At 41.8% G+C, this 22,711-nt stretch overlaps 1 protein-coding gene across 3 annotated transcripts in view; it reads left to right on the top strand.

Moving 5' to 3' along the window:
* Window positions 1-20,813, top strand: part of znf236 (zinc finger protein 236) — a 39,150-nt gene extending 18,337 nt beyond the window's left edge. For 2 of the 3 annotated variants that reach the window (XM_088307552.1, XM_088307554.1), the window contains 16 exons: window positions 207-310; window positions 2,291-2,442; window positions 2,788-2,964; window positions 5,302-5,605; window positions 7,316-7,419; window positions 8,122-8,556; window positions 9,510-9,649; window positions 11,169-11,400; window positions 11,483-11,668; window positions 12,213-12,365; window positions 13,633-13,790; window positions 13,911-14,044; window positions 14,170-14,362; window positions 16,475-16,604; window positions 18,443-18,616; window positions 20,419-20,813. In XM_088307552.1, the coding sequence (XP_088163678.1) occupies window positions 207-310; window positions 2,291-2,442; window positions 2,788-2,964; window positions 5,302-5,605; window positions 7,316-7,419; window positions 8,122-8,556; window positions 9,510-9,649; window positions 11,169-11,400; window positions 11,483-11,668; window positions 12,213-12,365; window positions 13,633-13,790; window positions 13,911-14,044; window positions 14,170-14,362; window positions 16,475-16,604; window positions 18,443-18,616; window positions 20,419-20,540 (2,898 nt within the window). In that variant the 3' untranslated portion in view covers window positions 20,541-20,813. The remainder of the gene's footprint in view (window positions 1-206; window positions 311-2,290; window positions 2,443-2,787; window positions 2,965-5,301; window positions 5,606-7,315; window positions 7,420-8,121; window positions 8,557-9,509; window positions 9,650-11,168; window positions 11,401-11,482; window positions 11,669-12,212; window positions 12,366-13,632; window positions 13,791-13,910; window positions 14,045-14,169; window positions 14,363-16,474; window positions 16,605-18,442; window positions 18,617-20,418) is intronic. The other variant, XM_088307553.1, reaches the window with a different exon arrangement.
* The last annotated feature ends 1,898 nt before the right edge of the window (window positions 20,814-22,711 follow it).

Here is a 22,711-nt window from a genome sequence, read left to right as displayed (position 1 = left end):
TTAAGACAGTGTATCATATCATCGTCAGTTGTCAAGCTATTTTCAACTTGTTACCTAACAGACCCGTGTGGAGACTGACCACTAGAATAGATTTGTTAACATGCAACATTATCTATTCACGATTAATTCATAATCAATGAAGTACTTTGCACATGCAAGTCTGTATGCTGTTGTGTGAATTTGTGTTTGGCCTTTTCAATTTATAGACAAATGGGCTTCTCCAGCAAAACAGTCAGGAAGACCTACAACTGGACACTGAACCGCATGACTACCAAGAGGACTGTGACGACAACTGCAAACGAGCATACAGGTTTAATTCATAGGCCGACCGATACAGGATTTGGGGCCTGTGGCAGAGTAGATCCATCCATCCATCCATCCATTATCTGTACCGCTTCTCCTCACTAGGATCGCGGGGGGTGCTGGAGCCTATCCCAGCTATCTTCGGGCAGTAGCCAGGGGACACCCTGAACTGGTTGCCAGCCAATTGCAGGGCACACAGAGACAAACAACCATCCGTGCTCACACTCATACCTAGGGACAATTTAGAGTGTCCAATCAACCTCCCATGCATGTTTTTGGAATGTGGGATGAAACCGGAGTACCCGGAGGAAACCCACGCAGGCACGGAGAGAACATGCAAACTCCACACAGAAAGGCCGAAGCCGGGATCGAACCCACGCCCGATGCTGTCTCTCACTGTGAGGCCATCGTGCTAACCAGTCGGCCACCGTGCATGGTAGAGCAGATATTGATGGATAAAAAAAAGCTGATGTCCGTTGTATTGACCGACAACAGATATACACTCCTGATTAAAATTTTAAGTCCAGATGCCAAATTGACAAATTTTAACAAGGTTTTACAGTCTTTATACTGAACGTTTGGGATGATACGGCTTGTGAACGAGCTCTTGCAGTGTGAGAAATACATGTTGCAAAATACAAATTGGTAATTTCAGTATTTATATTATTAGTCGACTAATCACGAAGAACGTCGACGATACAAATCATCAACAATTTATGTAGTCGACGCGTCTATTTATATATTTGTTTATTTGGCGCATTACTTTTTTCTTGAAACAGCCTCATCCTGAGCTTCTCCCGGCTGGCTGTATGCCCGTCTTGGGCGCACATGCGCAGAAGCAGTGATCCGGGTCATCCGTGTTCTTAACAGAAGCATTGTGGGGTCATGAGGCGGGGTGTCATGGCTACCTAGTCTTAGCAACAGAGTCCGAAGATTACGGCACATTTCACCCACAAATACTTAGGATGCAAACCTTCCGTTCATGGCAGCTCGACAGGGATGCGCAAGCATTGAGAAAGGAAGCACGTTGTGGCTAATGCATGCTTTTTTTTTTTTTAATTCCGGACATGGTCAGTCGTGTCTGCAAGCTAGCGATAGTTAGCACATACAAACACACAGGTTGCGGTGTGTGTTTGATATACACGTACGCAATGTCCTTTTTACTACGCTAACATATTGTAGCGTCTAATATGAATTAATGAGGCATTAGTCGGCAAACTCACATACATTTACGACCAAAACAATGTGCATATGCCGTGTTTCACATCGAAGCAGAAAGATCTCACGCCCTCTTGCAAACGGTGTGATGCGTTCACCAACTGGGAAATTCCAGTACTCAAAGTAAACGAACATGACATATTTGGCACATGCCCTCATTGGCATCACATAATAAAACACATTTAAGAAAAAGAAAAGAAAAAGCAAACAGGCATCTTATTGCTGCACAGGGCACCAATCAGATGGTGCTGTGGGCGGGCCAATCTGCTTCTGCAGGCAGGGCCTCAAGCACAGGAGAGTGGGAGAGGGAGGGGGAGAGGGAGAAGGAGAGGGAGAGTGAGAAGGAGAGGGATATGCTGCAGCAAGACAAAATAAACCGGCTTTCATCGGCATTGAAAGTTAAAAAAAAAAGGTCGAAGCTGATAATCGGCAAAACGACAAATATCGGCCCCGATAATTGGCCCGGCCGATAATCGGTCTATCGCTCAATTATTCGGTGATAGGCTCCCTAATTAATTAGTCTGGCTCTAGTGTATGTCCGATTGTAAATGAAAACTCCTATGGTTTCCACTGTTCTCTCAGAGAACACACCATTTTGAAATGTTTTGTGATTTAATTCAACCTTTGAACAACAGTCAACATGCCTGATTGCACAACACTCACCACAGTATTATAGTTTCTCAAACCATCTTATTACTTTTCTTTCAAACACTGAACAGCACAGTATGTGGAGATGTTTGGTTATATGGATTTGTTTTCAACTCTTCAGGTGCAGTTGGTGTAATAAAGGCTTCAAAAAGTCAAGTCATCTTAAACAGCATTTGCGCTCCCACACCGGAGAGAAGCCTTTCAGATGTCACCTCTGTGGAAGAGCTTTTGTATCAGCAGGGGTGCTGAAATCCCATTTGAACACACACACGGGTAAGTTTTGAAAGACTCTTGAGAAATGTTAAACTCTTGCGCCACATTATTGTGGTGTTAGAAATTGATTTTTTTATTTCCATTTTAGTCTGGCCTACTGAATATGCCCATTTTTGCCCCTTAATCTGAAAAGCCAGACATTTAATTAGAAATTTTCTGTTTGTTACTTTTAGACCGTTGTTTCCCAAAATCAGCCATTGAATGCAATTTCTCTTCAAGAACTTAAACTTTTGAGTGAATTCCTGGAGAGAAATCTTGTCTTTTTATAATGTCAATAGTCAAAGGAAATGTAGACACATTTTCAATTCAACACATTCTTCTTTTGCCATTCATCCCCGATGACAGGAGTGAAGCCCTTCAAGTGTAACGTTTGTGATGCCTCCTTCACAACTAATGGCAGTCTGAATCGCCACATGATTATCCATGTTAAGTCATTCAAATGCGCCACATGTGATGAGAACTTCAGGACAAGCCTCCTTTGTAAAAAGCACATGAAAAAGGAGCATGCAATAGATGATCAAAGTAAGTAATCTGGGTCCAGAGTATGGTGTGCGTGTGCGAACTGCTACTTTTCGCGCAGATGGTGTGAGTTTGATTTCCGGCCACTTTCCCAATACCAACACAGTGCTGTCACAATGGGTGATCACAATGGGTGGGTTTCTTCAGGAAGTGCATCGAGCATAGGCACCGCTTTTAACAAATGCTGCCAGTGACTCGCCTGATGAAGCTACCCGATAAATTGTAACAAGTTGAATTGAAGTATCGTACTGATTCATGTTAAATATTAATGTTGAGGTTTAGGATACCTTACTTGAGCAAAGGCATCAAGCTAGCCAAGGCAAACTACAAGAGGAGGCTGGAGTCCCACCTTGCCAGCAACAGGCCACAGGAGGTGTGGCAGGGTCTACGGAGCATCACCAACTTCCGAGGCAGCAGCACGACCTCTGCAGACCCGAGTGCATTGCTGGCAGAGGAGCTTAACTGCTTCTTCGCTCGCCTTGACTCGCCCCAACCGTCACACCCCCGCACTTCATGCCTCAACTCCCCCCCACTCACCGTAGAGGAACACAATGTGAGGCGCGCGCTCCTGGCTATTAACCCCAGGAAAGCTACTGGACCCGACGGAATACCAGGCAACATCCTCAGAGCATGTGCCCACCAACTGTCACATGTTTTCTGCAGGGTCTTCAACCGCTCCCTGGCTCAAGCCGTCATCCCCTCCTGCTTGAAAGCCTCCACCATTATTCCTGTCCCCAAAAAGTCACCCGCAGTCCTCCTTAATGACTACCGTCTCACGCCAGTCATCATGAAGTGCTTCGAGAGGCTGGTTCTCCAGCACATCAGGGACTGCCTTCCTCCCACTCTGGACCCCTACCAGTTTGTATACCGGGCTAACAGATCCACTGAGGACGCCATCGACACTGTTCTGCATGTTTTGCTGGGCCACCTGGAACAACAGCAGAGCTATGCAAGGATGCTCTTTGTGGACTACAGCTCGGCATTCAACACAATCATCCCGGACATCCTCGTCGCCAAACTGGACACTCTCGGCCTCCCTGCCCTCACACGCATCTGGATTAAGGACTTTCTGACCAACAGACCCCAGACTGTGTTGCTCGGCCCCTACACGTCCTCCACCCGTACGCTGAGCACCGGTTCCCTCCAAGGATGCGTGCTGAGCCCTCTCCTATACGCCCTCTACACCTACGACTGCAGCCCGGCCCACGGTAACAACACCATCGTCAAGTTTGATGACGACACGACAGTGGTCGGTCTGATCTCGGAGGGTGACGAGACAGCCTACGGAGAGGAGGTCCAGAGACTGACGGCTTGGTGCGAGGACAACAGACTGCAACTCAACATTGCAAAAACAAAGGAGATCGTTATCGACTTAAGGAGGAACAAGACGGTGCCGTCCCCTCTCTGCATCGAAGGCGTGTGTGTGACGAGGGTCCACACGTTCAAGTTCCTGGGAGTACCGATCTCCAATGACCTTTCTTGGACACACAACACCACAGCAGTGGTAAAGAAGGTCCACCCGCGTCTGCACTTCCTGAGAGTCCTCAGGAAATTCAACCTGGACAGGAAGCTGCTGCTGGCCTTCTACCACGCGTCCAACGAGAGCCTGCTGACGAACTGTGTCTCCACCTGGTACAGCGGCTGCACTGAGGCGGACAGAGTGAGGCTCCAGAGGACGGTCAAAACAGCGCAAAGGATTATTGGCTGCCCTCTCCCCTCACTGTCGGACATCTACACCGCCCGGTGCCTCAGCAGGGCTCTCAACATCGTCAAAGACAATACCCACCCAAATTCGCACCTGTTCGACCTGATGCCCTCTGGCAGGCGCTACAGGTGCATCAAATCAAGGACTAATAGACTGAGAAACAGTTTCTTTCCAAGAGCCATCTCCATTCTAAACTCTCACACACACACACGACCACCCTTACCTTGCTGAACAGCAACGTGATGTGTTTTTATATATCCTATTCAGTATTATTTTCCATTGCACTAACTATTCTCTTATTTATCTAATTTATATATTTATTTGAATTATTGTTGCATTGCACTGGAGAGGGGAGCTCTCTAATCTCGTTGCACACTTGAGTACAATGACAATAAAGGGATTTCTGATTCTGATTCTTAGCTATATGACTGAGGCAAACTATGTTTGCACTACTGCAATCTATAACTACAATAATAAACATGCTGGTAAAAATAAACCTTTCTCAAACGTCAATAAAATTTTTGCATATCTGAATTTAACGTATTTTCTTTACTTTAGATTCAGTATGCATGTGCGCGATGTATGCGTAAATGTGATTGTGCTTGAACTCATAGCTTTGTCTTCTATTGCCTCAGTTACCGATTTGGAAGGTCAAGATGTGGAAGAGGATGAAGATGAAGAAGATGACGGGGATCAAAAAACATCAAAAAGACGGGGAATGGAAATCATCACTTTCACAGAGGAGCAGGCCGCAGAACTGGCAAAGGATCCCGGTGAGGAGGCATCTGTGTCAGAACGAATCCTTTCCCAGTCTGCAGCCGAGAGGGATCGTATCAGTGAGATCAAAGACAAGGCGGTGGTGTTGGAGACAGAACCCAAGTTTGCAAATTGCTGCACTTTCTGCCCCAAGAGCTTCAAGAAGCCCAGTGACCTTGTCAGGTAATGAGTCCCATTTTAATATCATAATACTAACACTTAAATCAACATGTGACACTGGCACACACCATAACTGCAACATAATGAACATAGAGTATCATGAATAGAATCATATGATTTGAAATGTACCGTATTTTTACGGCCAAAAGACGCGCCGTATCAAAGGGCGCAGTACCAGTTGAGGGTGCTATTTCTGTATTTGATACATAGATAGAACGCACCGTATCATTGGGCGCAAACAGAACCGAGCAGTCGCGCTGGCTGCTCAGTCGCGCTAGCGTGTTTTTAAAATGGCAGCGGGAGTTCGGTGGTACTTTATTTTAGCTTTTAACAACATGCTGAAGTTGTCCTCATCCAAAAATGCACCATGTCCTTGTCTTCTGTATCCAAGATAAACAGCTGGACACGTTCTCCCCCAAACACAAGAGTCATTATCAGTCTGCCTCGCCGTCTCGTTGTCGCGCAGCCCCTCAGATGGGATGCCGACACAATGCCGGTGTGAGCAAGTCACTAATCAACAAACAATGTGTGGTCACGGTGTTGCATCAAAACTAAAACTATCACCCCAAATCAACTGAATAGCATAAGAGTGTAGGCCCAGCAAAATTCTGCCTCCCAGCCTACCATACAATACCTTAGTTAACATGCATGCACACTAAAACAGAAGATAGCATGGCTAGGGTGGCTAGCTGTTTTAAAAAGGCAACAGGAGCAAAACTGAGTTTGGTTGTATTTTATTGAACTATTTAACAATGTACTCACATTATTATTAATCAGTCATCATCCACAAATCCATCAGAATCGTCTTCTGTATCAGAAATAAACAGCTGGGCAAGTTCTCCCACAAACACGCCAGGTTCCCTCTCGTCATTGTCAGATTCCCCGTGTCGCTGCTGCGTGCGGCTCCTCATGATGCCGGCTTTTGCGAAAGCCCTAACAACAGAGCTAGCAGACACGTTTGCCCATATAGGGGTATTGGGGGCTGCTTTGCACTGGGGGCGTGCCTTTGCGTTGTCATTCACGCCCATCTCCCCTCTCACGTCCGCCTGCTGTCGTTAGCCACGCCCGCCTTCTCTCTATATAAGCAGTGTGCAGGCAGTTAATGTTCGCAGTCATCCCAGCGGTGCACTTGGTCCACATAATTAATGGGTGCTCCGCCTCAAAAGGCGCCCTTGGCTTTTTTGGACAAGTTTCAGGACTTTAAAGTGCGCCTTATGGCTGCGGAAATACGGTAAACGATGGGCTAATGTCCTGGGTTCAGGGTGTATTCCGCCTCTCAGATAGAATTCAGCCTGCTAGCAACTGTTTTGCAGATAAGCGGTTCAGAGTAAGGATGTATGGTTGGCTGGTTGGTTAATCACCCTAAACTCATCCATCCATCCATGGATGGTTGGCTGGATGGATGGATGGATGCAAGATTGTTCGCTGGCAGTGTCCCATACAGAGTATGAAAGTCAATAATTAATGAAAGGTTACATTTGCTCATGCCAAACTGGTGTGCAATGCTTTTACAAATTGGATGCAAGCTAAAAAGTCTTGTTACTATGCCACCAGCTCCACTTTTTTTTGCATGTTAATTGGTTTCGCTTCCTTTGATTTTTTTCCCCCATTGTTGTTTTCTAAATGTTTATCACTTTTTAAGGACTTTCCTTTTCACGGCTGTAGGGAGAATCCAGAAGGACGAATCTCAAACTTTTACTTTTTATTGTCTAGGCATATTCGAATTCACACAGGAGAAAGACCATACAAGTGTAATGAATGTGGGAAGAGTTTTACGGTGAAATCTACTCTGGATTGTCACGTGAAGACACACTCAGGTTAGTCTTGATGCACTTTGCTTCTTTATGTGATTGAGTAAATTCTTCCTGTATATTTTTTGGCAGGAGGCACTGTGTTGGTTAACATGACCGCTTACGTTGATGATGAAACAGCATAATTGTACGAGTCAATTATTTATAATTTGTAGTTGTGTTGAACTCAGTTATAAATGAACACTGTCAACCTGCCAAATACTCGTTAAAATTAATTTTTGCAGGTGTTGATTAAAAACTTTCATACATAAAAAACAGCAAAGCAAAAGTTTAAAAAAAAAAAAAAAAAAAAAGAAAGAAAATTGGCTTGTAATAAAATTCAAACTGGTGGTAACTTTAGAGTCACCAGTCACATAATGGGATAACAATTAGATTCAATATGGTACAGATGTAACTCATGTCGTATTTATTAATATGCAACAACTGCTAAATCCAAACTATCTGAATGAATTAAATTCAAAGAATCAATAATGTATCAGCAACGTCAAATTAATTTGTAGTTGGTGTTCATCTCTCATAAAAGACAATTAGATACGATTCTCGTTACATGGGGTGCGATACGATTCAAGGATACAACAATTTTTAAATACAGGAATTTCATTTGTTCGTCCAATCAAATCCTATATTCTGATTGTAATGGGTTTTTGTTCCACGCCGAGGTTCATTACTTTACATTTATTTCCTACCTGTCTCTTCTAATTTTTGCAGGTCAAAAACTGGTCAACTGCCACATGTGCAACACTTCCTTCTCTACAAAGGGTAGCTTAAAGGTGCACATGCGACTCCACACTGGCTCCAAGCCTTTCAAATGCCCCTTCTGTGACCTACGCTTTCGAACGTCTGGGCATCGCAAAACCCACATCCAGTGCCACTTCCGGGCTAATGGAGTGAGCCGCAAGTCCAAACGGCCATCCTCGTCTTCTGCTCAGGCCAGTCATAGTGAAGACACAAGGCATGCTGGGGCCTCAGGCCAAAACCAGCATACAACAGCATCAGAGGCACTTCAGACTGTGGGTCTGCTACAAACCTCCAACTCTGACAACATCTACCTTCCAGCAAACCAAGTGCTGACTGGGCAGTTTGACCAGAATCTTTTACAATCTGGCCTGGTGGGACAGGCAATTCTGCCAGCCTCAATGTCAGGTATTACTCCGAGTTCACACCACATGACGCGTAGTATTGCAGCCATAGAGCATTTTATTTAAAGGTCGAAAAGGTTGAGTGATACATGTCAACACAACTTGTATAAACTGTTGGCATGTTTGTTTCATACACAAGACGTTATAGCTGGATTTTTGTTGTCACTTTTCAAAATAATGTGAGTGGGAGACATTCGTACATGTTTTATTTAGTAACATCCGTCAAGTCACAATGACTTGAACATTTCAAGACAATGTCTTGTTTGTTCATGGAACATGGAACATTGTATATGTACGTATCATCAATTCAAGACACTTGACCATTTTCTGGCACGATTTATACAATGCAATACCATACAACTTTATTTAGATAGCGTATTTCACAACAGCCGGAGCTGTAACAAAGCGCTTTCCATATGGTGTAAGCAGAATAGCTTGAAGCCAAATCTTTGAACCTGATCTTGATGTTACCGTTTATCACCACAAACTCACCTTGGTTGCCCTTCTTCTCCAGCAATTAGCATTTGGACAGATTAGCTTTTTGTGGAACCAATATCCCCTAATGCAGGGGTGGGTTAAGAATAAAATGGAATGAAATAAAAGTTATTAAGTATGGAAAAAAAAGACTTGGAAAAAAAAAATCCCCACACTGGTGAAGTTTTTCCCAATATTGGTGTGACCGGTTTCGCACATTCCTACTTTTAATCCCTTTACATGGGGCTTTGTCATGTATACAATATTATCCCATTTGTATTTTCAATAGTATCATTCTAGTGTCCCAGCCTTTTGTTGCATTGATATTAATTGCACTTTCCGATGTGCATACACATTGGGCGTGTAATATAACTATTATTATTACTATAATTATTTAATGGCAACATAATCTTTACAATTTAAACAAACCAATGATGTGTGTTTGTGTGTGCTTTGTTTGTTCTGATGTGTTCGCGATGGCAGGAGATGTGAATGTCTCCCTCTCAGATGGGCTGACCACACTTGAAGGGATTCACCTCCAATTGACTCCTGCCAACTTGGTGTGCCCAAATGTTCAGATCTCAGGCATCGATACAAGCAACTTGAACAACATCACTCTGCAGGTTAGGCACGTCTCCTAGTTTAGTTTGTTTCTTGCAGCTGTGGTTTTGCTCACAATTCTAAACTACCGTCCCTGACAAAAGGCTGACAAAATATCTCATATGAAAGATAAAACCCTCCCAAATTGTTCAATGTACTAAATAAATTTGCTTCAACTGAAGAAAGCTTGATAATTAAATGAACACAGCAAGGTCAGATTTTGGTAAGACAAAAGTTTTGTTGCCTACAGAGAGTATGTGAAAATTGAATAAATGATTGACTTCTCATACAAACTCACGTTATATAACATCAGTGAATGAAGTAGTGGTGCTGTCTGGCAATTAGGCTAGAGTGTCCTGAAGCACCTTTGATGTTCTTTGATTTGAGGGACTTTGATGTAGAGATAGATGCATGCGATGTCGCACCATCCTGCCGCAAAATTTGACCTATTTTATGGTTGGTAATGTAAAAAGTAACTACTACTCCGTGATATATTCGGCCGTTGATATTGCCTACGACCCTCTAAATCTCTCGCATACCCCAATACTGGCTAGAACACTAGACAATTACTTTTCCGCCACCAAACGTAACTATTCTTTGGTTGAATCTCGGATTCATGCCAGCTTTAGTTGGTCTTCAACAATATTTATGGCGGCTGTAATGTTATTCAACTGAAGATCTAGCTGAGATCCACCGTCTGCCACTTTTTCAGCATCCATTCTTATAGCAGGCTGTGGGCCTTGGCGAATACTGCACATTTTTTTCCACTTCCTTTTGATCAGTGCTGGTTTCTAGGCACTGATTGGACCATGGAGGCCATTTTGTGACAGAACTGTACAAACTGTTGCTGTTAAAATGCGGACTTGAGCTGACTGGGCCTGGTAGAGCTCTGCTGCAGTTGAAAAGGGTCTGGCCTTGGATTTTCGAGCCATGGTCCTTCCATGCTGTTGTCTTGCGGGGTCCGCCATACCTGGTCTTGTCAAAAACATTCATTGCACATTGACGCATTGAAGGTGTGAGCAATCTCAGCAGTGTATCTGGTCTTGAGCCTCTTGGTAATGAATGCTTTGGTCTCTGGGTGAATTGTAGGCATGTTGCCAGATGTCAAGTTTCAGTTGATATGAAGGTCTGGTGTGCTTTTATATACACCCAGTAATTAATTGATCAACTAATGATCAAATGTGATGCTGTAAATCTAGGAATGGGTGCAACATATGAAAAAGGTGACAAGACTTTTGTCCTTGCAAAACTTGACTCAGTGGGCTTTACCAAAATGTGAACGGAAGAGCAGCAGTTGCGTTTGGCACCAAAATATTATTTCAGAAGATATTAGCCATTTCTTGTAAAAGCAAAATGATTAAAAATATATTTGAAGAGCACTTGGGTTCAACTTTGGTCATGTGCTCATACATACCCTATTAAGATGTAATTGTAATGATAATAGAGAGTAATATAAAGATAAAGATGGCCTTTATTAGTTCCACAATGGGGAAATTTGCATATAATTCCCGATAATATCCGTCGCCATGTGTTCTCTTGCAGATCGACCATGCCCTTCTCCAACAGACTCTACAGCAGGGCGGCCTTCTCTCACAGCCACTGAGTGTCGACACTGGTCTTGTCCTCCACTCTGGCAGTCAGCTCATGTCTACTAGTGACCCATCTGTTTCAACCAATGTTGTCCTCCACCCCCTGAGCACCCTGGGCCTGCAGCCATCCACTATCACACCTGCCCAAGTCACAATGGCTGGCCTCTCTGAGCAGGACACTGCGGGTAGGTTCCTTACAAGTGGAAATTGTGAACAATATTTCTTGAGCTGACTGAGTGGTGAACTTTCCCATCGCTAATCCTCCAGGCTCTCAGGACTTGAGCCATGTCATGGGCAGCACTGGGTTGGTGAGTGGGGGCACAGGCAGTCAAGAAATTACACTCACGATCAACAATTCCAGCCTCACGCATGCTCTAGCGCAAGTACAGGCAACAGCTTCGGGTTCCAACACCTCATCAGGGAACACTCAAGAGATCACTCTCACCATATCAGGTATTACACAGGAACATGGTCTGTGTACACTCAATCTTGTTTTTCCGTGAATACAGACAATAATGGACAGGAAGAAACTCATTCTCAATTTCTTAGTTCAGGCAGAACTTGCTTACAATAAATAAAAAACAAAACAAAAAGAAATTATGCAATAGTAATAATCCCTTTGTTCAAATAAAAATACGAAGAAGAATAAATTGAGATTTCAATTATGTCTTTATAGGCACATAAAACATTTACATAGAAAAACATTGTACAATGTTTTACATGCAGCTACAGCACAAAGGAACAATAGCAATTACATTGCTTCATTAAAAGTATCAGTGTGACATATTTCATGTTGTAATTCAATTTATTTTTCACCAGAGCAAGAGCAAACTTGTTTTAAAATGTGTTCAAAACAAAATTACTGCATTGTGCATTGTCGGATAACTGCCTAGTACACTATTCCTTACATTCCATTCTGTTTTGTACACAACAGCTCCAAAAGCAACACTGATCTGTAGCAAATAACTTATAATTTCCCATTTCCATGTATTTGCAGGTCAAGATCTACTCCCACAGCACAGCAACAATGCGGAGATGAATAATGGCCTCAGATTGGCGTCACCACTCACAAGCCAGGCTACCAATGCCACGCTGACTATCACCAATGACCACCTTCTACCTCAGAACTCCACCAACACGGGAATAGCTGGTAGGACTTTACATGCGAATAATATACCGTATTTTCATGACCATAAGGCGCACTTTAAAGTCCTAAATATTCCACTAAACAGACGAGGCGCTCTGTAATATGACGCGCCTTGTGTGGAGACTGGAGACTGAGAGCCACAGACCTGTACATGTGCTATTGTGACGAGGAAAGGGCCTGTTCCCCCTGGTTCCCCCTAAGTGCATATTAGCCCACCCTGCTGGTTAAAGTCTGAGACCACTGTGCAGAATTGACTGTGACACATATATTCTGTCAATACCTCTTTTGGGGATGGTTTGCGACAGTAAGTAGTTAGAACAGGCCGGTATGTACGTGCGTGAGAAAGCTGGATAAAAATGGGCAGCTGTCCACAATGTCGTAGTCTGTCTTATCATTCAAGTTATTGCAAGCAAGAAACATCACAGGTTTAGACAACAGACTGGGAAAAAAAAAAAAAAAAAAACCCTCTGCCCAAAGCTCACCACTCGCATCTCTCTAACGAGCCATCTGATTGGCAGAGGCTAAAAGGCTCCCAGAATGAATTGCAACTTTTTGTGTTATTTTTATTTATTTCGGGGATAGGAATGGCATTAGAGATGCATTTTTTTGTCTTAATTGTATTTCTTTGTTTCATTGTTTGCTTGTATGCTGTTCAGTGATAGTTTTTTATTTAAAAATCCTGACTCTTAAGGAGTGTGGTGACGATTGACATCCCTCCCCTGACATTGTTGGTTTGCTTAGTTGTCATATGAGCATAGGATCAGTGGTACTGCTATTGACAAAGTTGACTTTCTCTAAATGAGGACTAGCATGCGCTCGCTAGCATGCGCCTCATAGTGTGATGCGGCAGAAATAGCACCCACAACTGATGCTGCGCCCTTTGATACAGCACGTCTTTGAGCCGTGAAATTTATTGTCTTGAATAACGATCAAAATTGTAGTCCCTTTCTTTTTTCTCTTTATTACGTTCTCGTCTTAAAGTGGAAAACAAATCCATAAAATATCACTGGTCAAAATAAATTCATATTGTTGTTTAATATATAATTTTAGAAATAAATGCAAAAATACATGCATCTCTTACTATATTGTTATTACATTTATGGAACCGAATCATTAGACAGACGGAATATAATCTCTCTCACATTATATCAGAAAGTTTCTGTTTAATTACTAAAATGTAATTTAAAAAAAAGTATAGTTGGCCATAAAACCTTACAGTTTAGAAGGAACATGAGAATGAAAGTCTTCAAATACAAAATTTTTCTTACAGTCACCAGTCTTCCATTAAGCACTCCGCTATCACACACCGCTTCATCACAAAGCCTCGTATTGTCACCAGGTGGTGTGGCCAATGATGGTAGTGTTACACTGACCCTAGCAGATGCCCAGGGTATGTTGGACGGCGTAACTGTAAACCTCAATACACAGGTAAGATGTTTTATATGAACAGTTTGTTAATTATTGCTGTGCTGTTGTAACTGCCTTATTCCCCCCAGGCTTTTCCTTCTTCTAATTACCCAAGTTGTTGTTTCTTATTCTCTTCCTTAGGGTCAGACATTCCCTGCTTTGCTGAGTGACTCCAATCTACATCCTGGGCAGCCAGCCATTGCAGGCCAGCCGGTCATACTGGTCAGTCATCATTCCCAATCTGTGATGGGAACCTCTGACAATGGATTTAACATAAGTGCATAGATACATGAAAAACGCATGCACTCTACATTGTGGTCATCTACGATTATGCATTTCTTTGTTTCATGATGCTTTAATGATTAACTCACACCATTTGTTTTGGGTTTATTTTCCAGATTGGAAATGATACCCTTAAAGATGGGAAGGGTCACCCCACGGAGGCTGATAATCCGTTCAAATGTTACTACTGTAATTTTGTTTGCCTAAATGCCAATTCCCTACGCCGTCACTGTAGACAAGCTCATAGTAAAGACAGATGCCACGTCTGCACCATCTGCAACAAAGCCTTTAAGCGAGCAATGCATCTTAAGGTAAGTGTGTATGGCACCTCAATAGCTCTTACTCAATACATCCCATTACCGGGTTTCTGTGAATCCTTAAAAGTGAAGGAGAGAGTTGTTTCAGGTGATTAGAAAGCAAATTATAAACAAGCATTTTCAAGGTAACTGCTACAAGACCATCTCCAATAAGCTTGATGATGTTCCTGTGCCTATAGCTGCACATATTATTCAGAAATTTATCTGCCGCAGGATTGCAATTTAATTCTATAATACACAATGGTGGGGAATCAAGGCCTTCAATGCCCTCTCTGCTGGCCTAACATAATCAAAGAAATCATGGCCATAATCTTCACATTGATGTCATATATCCTAGTGTTGAATTTTTAGGTTAGAGTTTTTATCCAATCAGAAGGTAGTTATCTCGTGTTCCCAGGCAGATTTTACAATTCCAGTAGCACGCACTATTCATCCGAGGCCTTCAGATACAATCGTGCGGGCGTCTGTTCTGTGTGAGCAAGGGGACTTGTACAGTTGATAGACAATTGCGGTAGTTCAGTTGTTTTACGCAATTAGAAGTTTTTTTTATAATAATTTTTTATAATGTTATAAATATATGTTACAATAGTTGTGTTTTTATGCATTCTAGGGTCGCAACAGAAGTGCTAACTCACTAGCATTTACTAGCAGGCCCGTCGCCACTGGCAGATGCGTCATTGGCTTGACAAGCGAGGTTGTGCTTATACTGCAACTCATCATGTGCGTCTCTGGCTGCATACTTTTGTCCGGTTATTTTTTGTGTGCAACCACTGTGAGGTTTTCTTTCATCAACAGACGGGTGCCAACAATTTGGTTCATGTGTGTAGCAACTGCTACTCCATAATAATGCGTGTTTTTTTCCTTCGGGATTTATGCAAGCAAGAAATCAAAAGATTGTCTGAAATCATTCCACTTGATCTGAAAGGTCCCAAGGGTTTTAATATTTTTTTTGTGTGGCTCTTCAAGTGTTTTTTTTTCCTCCCCTATTTCTTTTTTATACTCTCAATGACAAATCAATTTTCTATGAGAAGTGTTTCCAGTCAATAGGACTAATTTCTATTGCTAGTGATAATGTTCGCCATGACCTGGCTTATACACCGGCACTGTCAACACTATAGTTCAAATTTCAAAGCAAACACCAATTTTTTCAGCCTTTATTTAACGACTCATTATGCCAAATAAGGCACAGTGACATTGCTTTGTATGAATCAGTGCGCTATTCCAACACTTTAAGTTCTACCATAAAGAACAGGCATGTTAATGTAATAATAGCTTGACCAAGCTTTTAGACCTGTTGGGATCACCAACCTATTTGAAAGTGAGAGCTACATCTTGGGTACTGATTAGTGTGAAGGGCTACCAGTTTGAAAAAATATATGTTCTCAAATTATCTTTAAAAGGGAAGTATCCCCCCCCAAAAAATGTGCAATAATATTTTCTGTGCGTCTTCACGAGTCTAAATATGACATTTTGATTAATATCGTGTTTGTGGAATATGAGTTAATCAGCAAACTCCACCCATTTTTGGCCATCTCAGTGGGCGGCCATTTTGTCACTTTCATTGACTTGAAAATGACATCACCGTTTCTCAGGGCTCAGGTATTAACCAATCACGGCTGACCTGTTTTCTGAAGCCGAGCCATGATGAGTCATTACTTGACGCTTGAGCAACTGTGATGTCATTTTCAGTCGACAGAAGTGACAAAATGGTCGCGTCCTGGCATGACTAAAAACGGGTGGATTTTTTACTGCGTCACTCATATTCCACAAGCGCAATATTAATCAGATTGCCATATTTCGGCTAGTGGGCCTGCAGAGGACATATTATTGTACAGATCATTTACGAGTTGACTGCCCCTTTAATTATGTCATTAAAACTTGATTCATGAAAATGATTTTACAACTTAGATGTTATATACAGGCCAATATGTAACAGTTTTTCTAAAAATCTATCTAAGTGTCTTTCACAATGGCCCATCTCCGGTGAGCTATTTTTCGAACAGGCCCACGGGCTACTTATGTAGTCGTTGGGGGCTAACCATGTTGGTGACCCCTGCTGCATACTGTACATTGTCATTAACTTCGGATGCATTGGTATCTTAATAGGAGCATGAACGAGTGCACCAGCCTGGCCCATCGCCCAGCTCCCTCAAACCTCGAGTCTTCAGCTGCTCCTCGTGCGGGAAGGCCTTCCCGAAGCGAAGCCAGCTGGAGAGACACAACCGCACACACACAGGTGATTTCAAGAAATGTGTTCATTTTTACACATCAAGCAGATTTCCTCTGTGAAATCAAGTCACTAACGTTATTAGCTCTATAAAGCATAGGGACTTAGTTTTTTCAGCCCATTATCATTTGAATAGAGTCATGAGAATATATTTGGCCGCCATCGTACTCATTCTTCAAACCCTTATGGCCTCTTATCCTCTTTTATGTAGAGATTTTGCAACAGTGCAGCCATAACACCACTAGAAATTGCCACCGCAGCCTGTGATGTTTGATAGAAAGCCGTCATCAGGATGGTGCCAACAACATTAGCATTTTGAATTTGCTGCTGTCCTATTTACACATACTGTGCTCAACATAAATGAGTTAAACCCATTTCATTCAAATCCATTTCTCAGTGAGCACCACAATTTGAAGATGATTAAACTCATTAGTGTGTGGTACTCATTTTTGAAACAATGCAATATTCAATTACGTTATTAGAAAAACAATGCTTGCTACAGATGGCCCACGGTAGAAATTTGTAGTATGGCAAGACAGAGAAAACATTTATTCTTAAGATATATTGAGGATAGTCTGGATTTTCTCGCAATTCTGTCAGGCAGTGCAGCTCTATGTATGTTGAGTTCTGTGTATTGATGAGCGTCCGCTAATGCACAGTCATTATGTAGCTGGCTAACGGGCATAACATTGTGTGAAGCTTTTCCATCTCTTTGTTGTCAATGTAAAGTGGCTTTGGCATAGCTTTGTCATAAATTTGTGAGTGTGTGTTGTTTTGGCTCTCCAAGCATGGTGAATGCTTTGAATCTCATCAAACAGGTTCGGGAAAGGATATCAGTATTCTCAGGTCATTCCCAATCCATTTAAAATGTAGAACATCTCTCAATCGGAATTTCAGCAGCTCCACATGCTTTTATGGCAAGCCCCTTTTGTGCATGTATTTGTTACCCTTAAGGTCCACGTACTCATACGCTTTTCATTGCCATTAGTAAAACAGTTCAGGTAGATGCTCATGCTCATATCGTCTTTGTCATCTTAGACAATTTTTCATCAGAGCTACTTGGGAAGTGAGGGGCGGGGGATGCTTCTCACGTTGGACCACAAACTTCCAAACCAGATGCATGACAAAAATTTTTAACACTGGACAAAATATGTACATACCTGCAAAAATAGTTAAAACATTTCTGATTTCATTATATTTACCATTTTATTTATTAAGATTATGTTATTTATTATTTTTGTCTTCTCCTCATGTGCGAGCATCTGTTTCCTTGTTATTATTATTATTTTTTTTCCTACCGCAACCGACTAAGCTGTGTGTCCATTTTATTGGCGGCGCACGTTCGATAAAAGAGATCTATGAGTTCTTCCACACAAGATTGCACGCACTATTTTTGGTGTATTTTTTTAGTGCGGAGTCAGCAATATTTGAAAGGGGTTCATCTGCAGGCGTTACGGATTTGCGACGCGACCGCTGATTCGTTTGTTGGTGTCTACCATGCCGCCCTAGGTAAACGATGGCCATTGTTCATTTAATTTCTTACGTATCAGTTTTTCAACTGAATATATTTGCATGAAGGTAGTGAAGCTGTTTAATTGTAGAATTTATTTATTTATTAAACTTGAGTCCTCAGTGGCCATCATGAGGTCATGCACTGTGTGGTCCCTGGGCGTCCAGTCGCCCATCCCTGAGCTGTGCGTGGCTTTTCATTGTTGAATAAATTCTTCTATGTGCATCATCAGTTTTGACGTTTGACAATGTTTGAAGAAGCACTCAAGTTCTCAGCAGCGTATGAAAACCGAACAGCCAACTCTAATCTAACCGTGTTTGGTCTCATTGCCCTACAGGCGAGCGTCCTTTCAAGTGTCCTCAATGCGACAAAGCCTTCAACCAAAAGAGTTCTTTACAAGTGCACATGGTCAAACACACGGGAAAGAAGCCCTTCAAGTGTGAGATATGCAGCATCCGATTCACTCAGAAGAGCAACATGAGACACCACATGAAGAGAGCCCATGGCTACGGTGAGAATCTCCACAGTCTTCTACATGTTGTAAGACCTTAATGTTCAATTTCAACAGTCGAACATTAAATTCTTAATTTCTTACAGTCAATGTTGGTCAAAATTATTACTATCCCACCATTGTGAGCAAACAAATGTCAGAGAAGTAATTGTCATACCATCCACAGTCCTGGTTTCATGAAATAAAATTTACACATATACCAATCTTGCGTGCACACTCAAACACACACACACACATATAATACAAGCAGGAACAAAACAATTAGAAAGCAACATTCAGAATTATGAAAAAATTAACGGACAGTCTGGAGAATATATAGATTTTTCAAAGATCCTAAAGTTTAAAAATGCAATATTAATTTCAATAATATGTGAATAATCTGTTCTAGCACCTCAAGGTACATTTTGTTATGTATAATCAAAGGTCCAGTAATGGCTAATTATATTAATTGGGTGATGGAACGCTGACATGCATCGCCACTACAGCATGCGTAACTGCTATGCAGTTACTTCATCACTTGAGAGAATACCAGAAGTTGTGATGACATTTTGCTTGCAGCTCTGTTGAAGAAATTGGTGGTTGGATAGCAAAGTGTGGTCTCTGAGAGGCATCACAGTGCGCGTGCTTCAAAATGCACGTGCTTCCAATTTGTTTATTGCATTCTATTAGTTCACCACTAGCTGGCACTAAATTCTACACACTGTCTCTTTAAGAGGCTTTTATGTCAGCCATCTGTGAATTAAGATGCATGGACAGTCCTCCTTGAGGTGATGTGTCACTCTGGCCACCCACACTTAAATATTTCTGGCCACGCCCGTGCACGCACTTAAAAGAACAGACTGGTTAAGTTTCATTGTCATTTCATTCATTGTATAAGGAAGAAAAGTGCAAACATTTGGGACATTTTAGACTGCTTCACATGATCCATGTGATGCCAAGCTTTTTTTACACTTGACTGTTCATTTAGGACTTGTTTACCTGTCTGTTGTGCTATTAAAAAATGGATGGCATCGTCAAGTAGTATTCCCATAATTTAGATTCGCACTTTACAGTTTTTTGTTTCTAAGAAATTTTGAAACATTGTATGAAGTCTGTTCCACTTCATGATTGTGTCCCACTTGGTGATGATTCTTCCCAAAATAAAATTCCAATTTCATATCTTTGTTTGAAGCCTGAAATTTGGCAAAAGGTCAGGAAGTTCAAGTGGGCTCATTACTTTCACAAGCCACTGTTTGTGTTTACTTCAAAGTTTCTAAAATGAGACCAAAAACTCATTCCTGTGCTCGGTTCATTTCTGATGCCATCTCTGTCTGTGTTTTTGTGACAAAAGTGGTTTAGAGCCCATAACAGTCTCCCGGTTGCAAATTCACACAAACCACCTGTGGCCACACATCTCTAGCTCTTGAGATGAGGCACACACCTTTGAGTTAATGCTCCCCAATGTGATGGCTAACTAAAATGGGACTGGAAACTGTGTTCAGTTTTCACAATTGTTTTCGTCCATGAAAAAACACAAAACCATCTGGTCCAGGCAAACCGTTTCACAAATGGAAACATTTTCATTCTTGTTTATTTATTTACAAATACCATGAGCCAGATGAGCTCTCTCTCCTAATGGAGGCTGAATGTGTTTTGTAATACACAGTTAGTTTTGCGTAATGTATTCCTAGCTAGGCTGACTACTGAGCGACAATCACAGAATGTCCATGTGAAAAAGCAGATGTGAAATTAATGCTTATGGTGTATTTTTGCTACTTCAGTTGAGTTGCATCTTTTATTTTTGCCTTTTTGCATCATCACAGGTCAAATTCAGGACGTGAACCTGCGCCAAGAAGAACCAACTACTCAAGTCACTGTAACCCCTGAACTTGACCTGGAAGTGGTCCCTGAGTCATCTGGAGATTGGCAGAATGTTTTCCCATAAGTCACCCCAGATCACACAAATCCCAAACATTTTTTATATGCTGTGCATTGTTGAGTTTGAGCTAACCTTTGCCAAACATCTTGCCTTTGAAATAATTTCTTTGACACACACACACACACACACACAAAAACAGTATTTGCCTTCCTATATCCAGACGTTATTTTCTACCAATGGTTCACTTTATGTGAAGCTTTGATCGATGTGATTTCCCCACAACAAATCCAAGAAAATGTAGAACAAAATCTCAAATGATTACCTGACATGGAATGGAATGAAATGTTAACTCTACCAGTATTTCTGTGGGGGTCTCCTATGATGGACTTCTAGAAGTCTCTTTAGAGCTTTGTTTTCATACGTGCATCAAAGAGAGTTCGGGAAACGATTGATCTCTCAAATGAGAAAAGCGGAAAGTGCAGCTTAAAAAATATTACAAATTAAAAAGTCTCACAGAGAATGAGACTTTTTATAACTGGCCTGCTCGCTGGGACGAATGCAGCCAATGCTACTGCTGGCGTGGCTTTCAAAGCAGCTTTGCAAGAGTACAACCCTGCCCCCAACAGTTTTATTTTATTGCTTACTGTACTCATATATTTATGATATTAATACATGTTTATATTGTAAATATTTCTTCTTTTTTTATTTTTCAGTAGCCCCTTTTGTAAATAGTGAAATATGTTGGTTTATAGTTGATCTTCCGCAGAATGGTCATCATCTGAGCCTATTAATGTGCTTATTGTAAAGCAGATGTATTTTTTTTTCAGTTGTTTTCCATCATACAAAGAACATTAAAGTAACTTTTATACTATCTGAAACAATCTCACGTTTTTATTAATTTTACATGTTAGACATTTCTCCACAAAAAACTACAAACTCACAATTTGACATCTGACAGGCACTTAACAAAGGGAACAGGAGACAATTTAGTCAAGCTTGACTCAGCTATCTTTGGACAGTTGCACCCATTGCTTTTTGCAGCACGTTGTTAGGTTGGGAATTGTAAGTGCCCGCTGTTTTCTGATTTTCTTCCGAGTGGCTGCATGACTCGACATTGACAGAAATGTCTTGGTGTCACGTTGATATTTTGAGTATGAGATGAACTGTCACCCCAGTCCAAAATCAAGAATGCTCAGGAAGTGGGTTTCATCTGAATGTCTGTACATTGCTGCATTCAACTTTGCCAGACTCCTTTCTTAATTACATATTCACAGCACAATAATGCCACCACTGTGCTTATCTGCACCAAAGGCATTGGCAGAGTGAAGAGCGCTGCATGGTTTCTTCTAAACATCCATCCATCCATTATCCTCACGAGCGATGTAGTATGTGCTGGAGCCAATCCCACCTCTCTTCGGACAGTGGGCTGAACTGATTCCCCCGCCAATCGCAGTTCTTCTAAACATGAGATCTGGAATTCACGCCGAATAGTTCTTTTTTTGTCTCGTCAGACCACAGAATTTTGTGTCATGGTCTGAGCCTTTGGGCAAACTCCAGACAAGCTCTTCTTTTTCATTCCATACCTTCAGTTTGGCCGCCCAGGAAGGGAGAAATTAAATCCTGAAGCCATCCCTGAATCTCAGCTTCGGTCTTTCTCTGTGGAGTGTGGGGATTTTGCAGCATTTTCAAGTTGTTGTTTTTTTTTTTTTTTCATATTTATTGATTGATTGATCTTTGTGGGCGGGTTGTTTGGCCTTCTCTCACATGCCAAAAAACACAACATGCATATTTTGTTAGGTGAAGGCCACATTTTGTATTAATGAGTGTTCAATCGGTTGCTTGCATGTACCATGTGATTGACTGGCAACCAATCCAAGGTTTACACTGCCTCTCTCCCAAAGTCATCTATGGACACCATCTTACACGCGACCATTGAAGACAGGGCCTCTAGAAAATGGAGAGACGCATAAGGCATTTCTAGCCTACTTTAGAGGTGCTGTAGATCACCTTTAAAGTCAATCCTTCAAATTGAGGGATAAATGTAACAGTCTTCTCTTAACAACCTAGAAATGTGCAAAACAATATAGTACTTGGTTGAAACTTGCTCACAAACCCTCCCATTTCTCTCCGACTGGGCTGCGAGGGCTCTAGCTGCACAAAACATGACTTAAAGCTTTTTAATACCATCACAACCAGTCCTAATCTTTGCTGCATTTAATTGTAGATCAATGTTTTTG

Source organism: Idiotropiscis lumnitzeri, chromosome 10 (assembly GCF_059441095.1).
Source record: "Idiotropiscis lumnitzeri isolate Australia: NSW breed Sydney's pygmy pipehorse chromosome 10, RoL_Ilum_1.0, whole genome shotgun sequence".
Classification (NCBI taxonomy): domain Eukaryota; kingdom Metazoa; phylum Chordata; class Actinopteri; order Syngnathiformes; family Syngnathidae; genus Idiotropiscis; species Idiotropiscis lumnitzeri.
Note: the sequence above shows the minus strand (reverse complement) of the source record. Positions and strands in the feature narration are given on the sequence as shown.